Genomic DNA, 12,316 nt, shown 5'->3' on the forward strand with positions numbered 1-12,316 from the left:
GCAACTAAGGAGCTGGCGAGCCACAACTAAGGAGCCCGCAAGCTGCAACTAAGGAGCCTGCCTGCTGCAACTAAGACCCAGTGCAACCAAATAAACAAATAAATAAATAATAAAATAAAATGACTAGACTGAAGGTCCCTCAAGGTCCCCGTGAGATCTTTGGGTCCCTGTGGCCTCTCATTCAGCCCAACATACGATACAGTAAGTGCTCAATCACTGTTTATTCAGCTACAAAAGGGACAACGAATGCTCCAAGAGTCTGAAGGATAACTCAACTCCCTGAACAGATGACACGTTGAAGAAGGAGAAGCAGGAGACGGTCATGTTTGTAAACCTGCGGAGCCTGAAAACCGCAGCAGATCACTGGTTGGAAAAAAATGTAAAACATCTGTTTTCTGCTTCGTACTTTTCTCTGTTTTCATGATTTGCTACAGTGAACATGTATTGCTTGAAGAGTCCAAAACGAAATTACTTTTAAAGGAAAATGCAGATGATCACTTGGCCACTTTAACAGAACCAGCTGGATCCACCCAAGGTGGGGAGGGAAGAAAGGAGTAGCAGTTCTCCTGCAACTGCAAAGGAGAATCACCTGGGGCAGGGAAGGGGGAGGATTCTTTTAAAAATCCTAGTGCCAGAGCCTCTCCCTGGCCCGTGAGAATCTTGAGAGGGCCTCCCTAGGGGTTCCCAGCGTGCAGTCCAGGCTGAGACCCCATGGGGAGCTAAGATCCCACATGCCTCACGGCCAAAGCATAAAACAGAAGCAATATTGTAACAAATTCAGTAAAGACTTTAAAAATGGTCCACATCAATAAATAAATAAATAAATATTAAAAAAAGGAAAAAAATGGGTAGAAATACAGTTGTGACTGGAGGTGTCACAGTAGATATTAGTAAAGTAAAAGATAAAAGGACATTGGGCTTCCCTCGTGGCGCAGTGGTTGAGAATCTGCCTGCCAATGCAGGGGACACGGGTTCGAGCCCTGGTCTGGGAAGATCCCATATGCCGCGGAGCAACTGGGCCCCTGAGCCACAACTACTGAGCCTGCGCGTCTGGAGCCTGTGCTCCGCAACAAGGGAGGCCGCGATAGTGAGAGGCCCGCGCACCGCGATGAAGAGTGGCCCCCGCTCGCCGCAACTAGAGAAAGCCCTCCCACAGAAATGAAGACCCAACACAGCCAAAAATAAATAAATAAATATTTTAAAAAAGATAAAAGGACATAGAAAGTCCATGTAATTGAAAGGGGAAAATTAACAAATATCAGGAATTAAACTGTAGGGCAAAGTGTTTATCTGTTGTTAAGAGTTCAGATATTATGTCAATAATCTATTTAGTCCGTAAAGAAAAATACCTATAAATATAGAGAAGCAGAAATTGCTTCTAATCTCTAACCTCAGTGTAATACACCAGAACTTCATTGTGTGCATATCACCAATATGACCACAAATGCCTGGGAATTAAAAACTTTTCCTTTGTCACTGCTCATTCAGTTTGGAAATGAAAATGCCTTTTCCAAGTGCCTTGATAACAAATGCCATAAATTATGTGGTGATGCCCCCAAATTGTACTTAGAAGGAATTCATAATTTTAAATGCTTTTCTTATTTTAAAAAATTATGACTGCAGCATATAAATTATGTTCTTATTGGAGGGAAAAAAGAATACAAGAAAAGAATAAGAATACAGAAACAAAGATAAGAGCAGAAATAAATTAGAAAACAGAACATACAATGGCACCAAAAGCTGGTTCCTTCTCTCTTTCCTTTATTCATTGATCCAACATTCCTTGGGCACCTCTGAGCCAGGCCCTGTGCTGTGAGAGTTTCTGCCCCCAGGCCCAGGCAGGAGAGAGAGACACGTGAGCAGATAAAAAGGGGCAAGAGGAGAGGTTGGCCAGGGAAGCATATGCAGGAGGGAGCAGCCTGCACCATCGAGGGTCCCCCATACTGAGGGTCACATGTACTGTTGTCACCCACACTGAGGGGGTTACCTGCACCATCAAGGGTCACCATACTGAGAGTCACCTGTGTTGTGGAGTGTCACCCACAATATCAGTTGTTACCAAGTCAGAGAAGATAGGACAGACCCTTGTTTGGGACCGTCATTGGGTCTTTGAAAGGGCAGTCCGCCACATAGAGTGCTGGAGACACAGAAGAGAGAATGGTGGGAAACTGCACCTGGAGATACTCAGAGCAAAAGCAAAATAAAGCTAAAACTGGCACCAGCTGGGGTAGCAGAAGGGCGTGGGTTAGGGTGGAGTTTTGTTCGTTTACGCAAGAGCTTTGGAGAGTTAACAGCTGATAGAGGGAGGTCCCTGCTGGGTCTGCTGTGAACCAGCTCTGTGTTTGCCCCGACAGGACAGGATAGGATGGAGAAGAAAGAGGGTAGTGGAGAGCACCCGCCGCAGAGCCTCTGGCTTGACTGTCAGTGAGTCACGGAGGGGGAGGTGAATAAGAGGGCAGGTCTGGGCCCAGCCGAGGTGAAGGCAGCACCAACCTCAGCAGCGTCCCTGTGTGGTCAGCGGAGAGCACAGAGGTCCCAGGTACCTTCCATCGTGAGAGAGGAGCTCATATGGGGCTGAGGCTGCCAGGTAAGGAGAACGGGGTATCCCTGTGGCTGCCAAGGTGAGAAGGGACATGCAGAGTCATGACCAGAGCACGGGGGGTGGTCTGCTTGGCTTTGAGCAGATGGAGGTAAAGTCACGTCCTCCGAGGATGTCCAAGGCAGTAGCTGGGATGCCAAGGCCCCAGGCAGGACAGAAACCTACCAAAGCTGCCGGGCTTGGAAAGCCTTGGGCTGCAATATTCCAGATGGCCACAAGATGGCGACGGCACGCTGTGTCTGTCTCCATTCTGGAGAACTGAGTGTTTCAAAAATTGGTTGTATTTGTTGAAACTTTGTCTCATTTTTAAAAGTACACGCGTAGAACATTTATGTGGAGTAAATAAACTGAGTCTGTACCTAGGATAGTTTGCTTGTCCTGGGTCAGGGCCAGGCACTCAGCTGAACTTGAGCTGAAGTGTCAGGCTGTGCAGAGCCAGGCTCGGACCCTCCTCTGGGATAGCCTTGGAACTCTGAAACCCTCTGGGCATCTCTCCCTATACACAGCATCTGTGTTTGTGGAAAAAAATCTTGTGTAAATCCTATCATTATAAAGAATCTTGGGGCAGTCACTGTTTAAAGGAACAGTATAAACAGTTCTAGAGGTGACTCCCCTATTACTTGATCTCCTGTCAGTTCTCAGGCTGACCACCTTGGACTTGAAGAGAAGGCTTGCTGTGGGCGTCCAGTGCCCACCCCAGGTTAAATTCCCACCAGAGCATCCCAGCCCCCAGTCCTCAGCACTGGGCCTGTTGACCCTAGCGAGGCCAAGCCGGGCCCAGTGCCAGGCAGTGCTCGAGACAGGCCTCACCAGGGGTGACCCAAGGATACTGGGCCAGCCTGGAAGCTGCTGGGGTGGGAGTGGCGAGGGCTGGGCAATCTGGAGCACCTCAAGAAATCTGAGCCCAAACAGAACCAGAACAAGGTCTGATGAGGGTTTGGAACCATTTTGGGTTCTCCAGGAAATGGATTAAACCAAAGTGGACCCACTCCCAGGCTCACACCACCCCAGCATCTCCTCCAGGGTCGAACCCTGACCACAGGAATTTATCCCTTGACTAGGAGTCCCCGGGATCAAAATTTGGAGCTTCCAAAACATTGTTTTTTTCCTTTGGCTATTTTCAGTGTCCGCCCAGAGCTGAGGCTCAATATCATACATTTACTCTAGTTGGGAAATTAAGTTTCAGGATTCCAATTTCATAATACGAACCATTGCCCTTTTTTCTCCTTTCTGTAAATCTACCATTCTGAAAAGAGTGTTGACTTAATTTGACAACTAACAGTAATTCAGGTCTGCTTTGTAAATATCCTTATGTCTCCTGCCAAATCCCACAAAAGCTCGTTGCCTTTTTTGTGGGATTGGAACAAGAAAAAGCTGCACAGAGAAAACATTTCTGTGTATGTTGCACATCTTGTTATTGCTTAATGGCTCTTGAGTTTTTTGATGATGTTCTTCTAAGGATTAATACAGAAAATAAGGCAATCCTCCTTGAAAAACGGGTAAGTTTTCTTTGTCAGATAAGAGAGTTATGTAACCCAACATGTTTTCGCTTTTTGCCTTGGCCTCCGGGAAGCTCAGAGCTAAATGTAATGATCAGTCTTATCATTGTCAGTCCTGACGACCTCCCGTTCTCTTACCATTGTCTTTTCAATCTTCTTGTTTTATTATTTTGTGTGTTGGCGTGTGTTTTCTAATTCTAAACTGCTCCGATTCTCTTATGAAAGCTGGAAAGTCTGCTTCTGGGACTTAGCCAATGGAAAGTTATCAATAAAAAATGATCCCCAAAGCAGGAGTTCATGTGGGACTCCTTAAAATTTGAGGGTGGGATGAAATGATTCAAGGACATTGTGCAGAGGGTGACAGCAATTGCCTACAAAGCAGGGTGAGAAAACCTGTTCTACCTCTTCGTCCCAGCTCAAGCCTGGGCTGAGGCGTTGCCATGCTGTCTCCTATATGGCAGGAGAGACGTCACCATTCACCTTGAGAGAGTGTTGTTTTCATTTGGTTTATGAGACAACAGGCTTGAGAACAGCTCAGGCAAAATATTGTTGTTACATAGGCAGCCGTGGCCGCAGAAACACCCAGATCTAGATTCCTGTGTGGATTCTGCCACTGACTTGAGAAAGTCACTGAACTTCTCTGGGCTTTAAATGGCCTCTTCATCGGGAAGGTTGGGAGCTGGGCCGGGGTGGGGGGTGGGGGGCGGGTGATGGCAGGTGAGAAGGGTGATGTGGAATTAGGTATTTATCCAGCCTCTAAATGAGGGATGGTTTTTACATTTAAAAACCGGGGAAGTTACAAAGGAAGAAATGTTACATACGTAACATACGTTTGTATGTTAGAAAAAAAAAATACAACTACTAGCAAAAAAACAAGGACAAAGGAACAATTTTAATAATAATCAAAGAAATGCATAATAAGCCAACAACACAGACCTACTTATTTTAATCAAAGAAATAAGAAAAACAATTTCTTTTAATGCACAGTGCTGGCAGCAACATGGTGAAACTGACTTTCTCAACAGTGTTCACAGGAGAAATTAATCCGACCCTTTTAGAAAGCCATTTGGAGAGTTGAGTGGAGAGTTTTTATAGAGTGTTTGTAACTTTGGCCCAGAAATTGTACTTCTGGCGCTCTGTGCTATGAAAACAATCCACAGAATGGGAAAAACTCCTTGCAGAACGATGTTCATGGTGAGACTGTATTCTTTAAAATGGAATTAATATAAATATCTGATAGCACAGATAACATGAAATGGAATATGACATTTTTTAAATTAATGCTTCTGATGACTGTAGAACGTGGCAAATACTTGGTAAAGGAAGATATAAAATAGTATGTACACAATAATTACTACCATTTATATGTCTGAGATGGTAGTTTTATTTTTATATATGAGAATTGAAGAGAATTCAAGAAAATGCAACAGTGGCTGGGCTGGGTTAGCAAGAAAGCGTTTTCTCCTCTTTCTGGAACCTCTGTTTTTCAAAATCGTAATGTCCTGTTAGTTTTTTATGATGAAAAAGGCATAGCTTTTTACTTTAAAGAAACATAAAAGAAAACAAAGCGATGGGTTAGGTGTGTGCTTCCCAGGTTTTTCAATTCAGAGCAGTGAAATTAAGGAAAAAAACAGGGATGGGGGTCCAAGAGAAGATGACTATATTTTAATTTTGCCAGGTTAAGGACATCTAAAAATAGTATCTCCTATCAATGTAATTTAATAATTAATAATGTAATAAAGGAAAGGCCATTTTATTTTCATTTTTATTTTTTTAAATTTTATTGGAGGAAAGGCCATTTTTAAAACCAAAAAGTAGGACGGACAAATTTTGCTATCATGTCCTTATTTCCTCCTTTGGCTGAGGACCTGTGGACCCCTTGATGGCCGGCTCTGGCTCTTGGGTCAGATTCGGGGCCCTTCACCCTAGATGAGCCAGGCCCCGGCTCTGACCCCCCAGCCACAGCTGCCCTAAAAGCCGCCCCTGGGCCTCAGGGGCAGTGGCCCCCACCTGGCAGCAACTGAGGTCTTGGTGCCATTTCCAGAATTTCAGAGGGCAGTGCTGGTTCTTCATTGGAAACTTCAGTTGGCAGTTATTTATACCTGTGATTAATAGAAACTAAGGCCCACTGGTTCCAAATACGGCACTCCTGATGGAGGACACTTGGCGAGGATGTGATCCCTGCTGTAGCAGACAAAACGCAGAGTTTTTCAGCTCCTCTTCTCTGCACCACGGTTGTCTGTCTATGAAATACACAGACAAATTGGGTAAAAATCATTCCCCCCTGGAATGTTGATAGCCCCACACCCTTTCCCTGGTGCCTGGAGAAGGAGGAGCCTCGCAGAAATACAGTGGGATCTCTACCATCTGGACCACACCTGCTCAGGAAAACTTAGGGAAGGTCACCTGGGAACATCGCCCTGTTCCCTCTGAGCGCCTGGTGGTTTGTGGATGAGAAGGAGCCGATGGTGAAGGGCAGGCACTTACCCTGCCTTCCAGGAGGCCAAGGCCTCCCGTGGAAGGGAGTCCAGGTTTATCTTCTCCATAAAACCACCTGTGTCCTCCCCATGAAGTCTGTGATTCTTGAACCTAGCCATGCATCTGAACCAAGCACCAGGGGTGCTTTTCATAAGCGCAAAGACTGAGATTCTAAGGTCAGGAGTGGGGTCTGGGATTTTAAAAATATATCTGCAGGTGATTCCAATACCTAACAGACTTGAGAACAGCCACCTAAAGGTCTCGGTGAAGGTTCAGAGGGGTCTGGCAGGTGTATGAATGAGGCCACAGCTGGGACTTTTATTTATTCATTTAATAATGTAACTGAGTACATTTTGCTCCATCCCAACCTGGTGGACACTCGCCTCCGATTTTTAGGCCTCCGAGGTGCTCTCTGAGGGGGCCTCCATAATGCAATCCTCTTGTAAAGGGAAGAACTGCCTCCTGATGGATCTGTTTTGCAAACCCAGTGCTGTAAGGTGGGGCCCACCTCCAACCACTCACAGTTCTGGAATGCTTCCCGGGGAGGTGTGATTGAGCCCTGCCCTCCTCTCCCTGGCCTGCAGCCAGACATGTTTGTCCGGGGCAGATGCATCTGGGGGTAGTGTGTCACTCATCCTTTTTTCTGGCTATCAAAGGTGCAGATAATTAATAAGAAGCTGGATCTTAGCAACGTCCAGTCCAAGTGTGGCTCAAAGGATAATATCAAACACGTGCCAGGAGGCGGCAGTGTGAGTACTGTCACACTATCCCTGCGCCGAGCTGCGGTTCCGGGTTTGAGAAGTGGCATGAGTGTTTGTACTTGTGAGACATTGCATAGAATAAACCATTCTCAGGCTCGGAGTCTATCCAGGTCCCCACGTAAACGTAGCTCAGGCTCCCCACATCCGTGCCTACCGTTCCAGGAGGGGCGCCCGCCCCAGGGCTGCATGGGCAGAACGGGGAAGGTGACTGGTCCTCTCTCTGACCTGTTCCTGGTGGCTGGGTCCTCACAGCATAAGCCCCACCTTCGCCCCCGCTCACTGGGAGCCCCACAGCCCGTTAGAGTTTGGGCTGAAGGTGGCAGCACCTAAGACTCCTCCGTCACCTGGGCAGGTTCACTTTAAGGGGCTCCACTGGGGACAGCTGGCCCGCTTGTTCTGAGGAGCCCACACAAAGGTCTTTACCATCCTACCTCAGAGCAAGCAGAGGCCATGCCCTGCTCGCCTTTGACTTCTGCATTTGCAAGGGATGAGCTGATTCTTAAGCCTCTCGACTCATGTTTGAAAACAGCTCCACCCCCGGCAGAAGCTCCAGATGCGAAAGAGCCCAACAAAAATGCACCGGGGACCTGCCCGCAACCGAGGGTGGATGGAAGTGCTGCTTTGAGCCCTTTTGAATTTGGCCTCCTCCAGATGTCCCTGCAGACTCCCTGCGTCCCCAGTGGATGTGTCCCTGAGATTTGGGGCTGGCATCCTCATTCTCGCCTGCCCACTTGACCGGCTCTGCTGTTATCCTCCAAGTTCACAGACAAATGGGTGCAAACTCGGCATCCTGAGGCTCGGCCCCCCTTCTCCGCAGCCTCCCTCGCTCCCCCAGCCTTCTTGGTCAGCTGTAGGCAAATGTTTAAACCCGTTGGGGAGCAGGAGGTTCGAGGCCCTTTGAGGTCCACCCCTGGGGAGGAGGATGGTTTCTGAGAGCAGGCATCTGGCCTCTGGCTGGCAGTGCCGGGGTGACAGTGGGAGCCCCCGGGGGCGGGGCTCTTTCCAGAAAGTGCCCACCCTGGGCCCGCATATCATCCTCGTCCAGACCTGGGGGTTTATTCTTGCAATGCGCTGCTGCCTCCTGCCCTGAGCGCCCGGGTCCTGGCTCTGCCACTGACGGGGCTGCTGCATGGCGCTTCACTCACGCTTCCTCACCAGTGTCTGCTGAGTATCTCCGCTGTGCCCCCGGTCCCTGCTCTCCTGTCCCACTGCCACCTCGTCTTCCGCCAAGAGAAGGGGTGGAGACCACCCCAGGCTGTGATCGTGGGCTCCGAGTGACGTTGCTGTTTTAGCTTTGACTCCGGCTCTCTGGCTTCCCTGCAGGTGGCAGGCTCTGGCCAGAGAAGGAAAGACATGTGCTTTCCGGTTTAACTCGCGTCTGGTGTGTCTGGTCAGCTGGCGGGAGCTTGTGCTGCTGGGGCCGAGGGGTGGGGTCCAGTGGCTGCAGTCAGCACCCCACTCCTTCAGGCGGAAGCTGGGGGCAGGGGGTACATTCCCTCTGCCGCTGGCGGTGCCCAGGACATCAAGGGACTTCCTCGGGGGCACCTCCCATCCCGCCTGCACTCTCTGCCAGCTGGTGGGCTAGCCTGTGACTCCGGCAGAGTGCCACAGGATGTCCCGGGCTGGCCCCGAGCGCTGTCCTTGGCCTGTGGCCACTGCAGTGGGAGCCGCCACAGAGAGCTCTTCTCCTGGTGAAAGGTGGCTGGGGGGTGACAAGCCCCAGCACAATGTCAGCCTCAGGCGTTTTGGGGACAGTGGACCCTTGGCCTGGGCTCTGCCTCTGTTTGCTCCCTGCCCCTCTTCTCCTCAGCTGGGAGGTGACTCCCCAGCAGGCAGGCTCTGTTCCTTCTCCTAGGGATTCTCCCTGCCTCCTGGCCAGCTCCGGGATTCACTCCAGAGCCTGGCCTCCTCCCTCCCCCTCCCCCATTCCTTTCCCCTCCTCTCCCTTCCCCCATCCTTCCCCCTCTCCCATTCCTTTCCCCTCCCCTCCCTTCTCCCTCCCCATTCCTTTCCCCTCCCCTCCCTTCCCCCCATTCCTTTCCCCTCCCCTTCCCTCCCCCTCCCCATTCCTTTCCCTTCCCCAATTCCTTCCCCCTCCCCAATTCCTTTCCCCTCCTCTCCCTTCCCCCATCCTTCCCCTTCCCCCATCCTTCCCCTTCCCCCATCCTTCCCCTTCCCCCATTCCTTTCCCCTCCCCTCCCTTCCCCCATTCCTTCCCCCTCCCCCTTTCCTTTCCCCTCCTCTCCCTTCCCCCCATTCCTTTCCCCTCCCCTCCCTTCTCCCTCCCCATTCCTTTCCCTTCCCCCATTCCTTCCCCCTCCCCCATTCCTTTCCCCTCCCCTCCCTTCTCCTTCCCCCTCCCCTCCCTTCTCCTTCCCCATTCCTTTCCCCTCCCCTTCCCTCCCCCTCCCCATTCCTTTCCCCTCCCCTTCCCCTCCCCATTCCTTTTCCCTCCCTGCCAATCCAGGCTCTCCTTTCTTCACAGCTCCACCCTCCCTTCTCCCCCACTGGTTACCGCATCCAGGCTGAAGGGAAGAGAAGGAAGCCTGTACACACCAGCCTTCATTTTCATCTCCCTCATAAAGGGAAGGAGGGGGGCGTTCCCATAGCCCTGCCCCACCCCACCCCCGAGTGCCTGCTCAGAATCCGTCGTTAACTCACCCACGCCCACAGGTGCGGGCTCTCCACACCTCCCTCCACGCACCCACGCACACAGGCCACGTCCACCTGTCAGCCTGAATCAACTCCATCAGTAATCGGCAGACGCCAGTATGATTTTGATTAACTAACGTAATTTGGGATTGTTCCAGATGATTTAGACCTAAGTAAAAACTCCTTTTTTCTAGTGTGCTTATTAACCCCATTCTCGGGCACGAGGCCGTCTCTCTCCTGGGTAACTCCAGGACTCCAGAGCAGGGAGCAGGAGCCGACTGGCTCCATGGTGATTGGCCTCCTGCATCCTCAGGTGACCTCACATGAGGGACGTGTCACCCAGTGACCATCAGGGACCCCTCACAGCCATGGCTTTGTAGAGACTTCCTCTAGGAGACCCCTCCGCTGATGCTGGGTCCCCGTGGGTTTCTCCTCCGGGGGGCTGAGATCAGCCGGCGGCGGGGTGGCTGTGTGGCCTGGCCACATGCTGGACCCTCAGGCTGGCTCTGAGCCCTGGGACCCTTAGGCCTCCCCTATGTGTCTGCTGAACCTCCCTGAGACACTAAACCTGTGATTTCTGCTGTGCCGCCTGCCCATCCTGCTGGTGTTGCTTTGCTCCTTTCTGTAAAGAACCAAAATGTCCAGGACACTGTGTGCCCTGGGGCAGGGTGGCGGGGGGGGGGGGGGGTGCAGCTGGTGCTTAACTCTTACTGGGTTGTGGAACTGCTCTGGGGCCCTCTCGTTGACCATCACTGCTCTGTTGTGGGCTGCTGGGGTTTGTGAAGCTTCTCCTGGGAGGAATGCTCCTAACAACCCCACACCGCCCTCTGCTCTCAGAGGCCCAGCAGATATGGCTCTCTTGCTTTTCCAAGATTTTTCAAATGCTGCACAAACAGATCATATTGATCCCTTCTTTCTTTCTGTCTTCACTGAACGTGATCTGTCGATTTCATGTCAGGAAAGAGAATAACTTTTTCACATGTAAGTGTTTGCTAAACCAAAGGTGTGGGCCCTGCACAATGGGGAAGTAGCCCTGTTTTTCCCTGAAGGTCCTTGTCCTGTGGAATTGAAGCCACTCCATTTGTTTTGTGAAGACCCAGCTCCCCTGGGGCAAGGGTGGCAGAATTCCAACACATTTTCCCCGCCATGACTAGGGTGTTTTCCTCGTGGCAGACAGGAAAACACTGTCTGAGCAGGGCCTGGACTTACACAGCTGCTTTTCATTGCGTTACGCCCCCAATAAAATAATCCTATTTTACTGTCTCTCTCATTCTCTCTCTCCTCCAGGTGCAAATAGTCTACAAACCAGTGGATCTGAGCAAGGTGACCTCCAAGTGTGGCTCATTAGGCAACATCCATCATAAGCCAGGTAGCCAGCCCTTGTAGAAGGCAAGGACGGGGCGGGGAGGCCTGAGGGGTGGGACAGGATAGGGTGGTGCCTTCTCTGGAAGTGGTTGGGAAGCACTGATGGGATGGGCCATGAGGAGAGTGTTAAGGGTGGAACTTGCTGCGGCCTGGGAGGTGTGGCTCCATGTGTTGTTCCTGAGCAGGGCCAGGCTGGCCAAGACAAGATGAGGAGGGAGGGCAGATGCTGGTCTAAATCCTAACGCGCAGTTCTCCAAGCAGGCTGCACACGGGGTATCTAGAGCTGGGAAAGGGCCTGATCTGGCCCCCAAAGCCTGGCTAATGTGGATGTCCCAGTTCGGTCCTCAGCCAGCATGAGGGGCATTTCACCAACTGCCCCAGCTACAACATGGGACCCTGGGCTGTTGCCATGCTCCCACTGTCACTTCATTTCAAAAGAAAATGATACTGTTGGAACTCCCCATGCTAACCCTTTCCCTCTTCATCTCATGCCGTATAGAAATCAGTGCTATCTATAGATCTTTCTGAGACAGTGGGAATGTTCTATACCTGTGCTGTTCAGTATGGTAGCCACTAATGACATGCGAGTATTGAGCATTTGAAATGTGGCTGGTGCAGTTGAGGAACTGAACGAATTTTATTTAATTAAATTTGGGGAATTCCCTGGCAGTCCAGTGGTTAGGCCTCGGCGCGTTCACTGCCGGGCCTGGGTTGGATATCTGGTCGGGGAACTAAGATCCCACAAGCCGCACGGCGTGGCCAAAAAGATAAAATTCAATTAAAATTTAAAAATAAATAAAATTTAAGTAGCTACAGGTGGCTAGTGGCTACCATCTTGGAGAGCTAACTTCCGCCTGGAAGGCCAGATCAGGGCCTTCTGCTTTAGGCCCTGTTCAGGGCTGAGGTCTTTACTTGAACCATGACTGCAGGAAGAGAAGGTCGTCAGAAACGTAGTCTAGAAG

The 12,316-nt window shown here is 50.5% G+C and overlaps 1 protein-coding gene across 8 annotated transcripts in view; it reads left to right on the top strand.

Moving 5' to 3' along the window:
- Nucleotides 1–12,316, top strand: part of MAPT (microtubule associated protein tau) — a 108,024-nt gene that overhangs the window by 89,336 nt on the left and 6,372 nt on the right. For 5 of the 8 annotated variants that reach the window (XM_061174614.1, XM_061174607.1, XM_061174608.1 and 2 more), the window contains 2 exons: nt 7,233–7,325; nt 11,277–11,358. In XM_061174614.1, the coding sequence (XP_061030597.1) occupies nt 7,233–7,325; nt 11,277–11,358 (175 nt within the window). The remainder of the gene's footprint in view (nt 1–7,232; nt 7,326–11,276; nt 11,359–12,316) is intronic. The other 3 variants (XM_061174610.1, XM_061174612.1, XM_061174613.1) reach the window with 1 other exon arrangement.

The sequence above is a fragment of the Eubalaena glacialis genome, chromosome 19, assembly GCF_028564815.1.
Source record: "Eubalaena glacialis isolate mEubGla1 chromosome 19, mEubGla1.1.hap2.+ XY, whole genome shotgun sequence".
NCBI classification, from domain to species: domain Eukaryota; kingdom Metazoa; phylum Chordata; class Mammalia; order Artiodactyla; family Balaenidae; genus Eubalaena; species Eubalaena glacialis.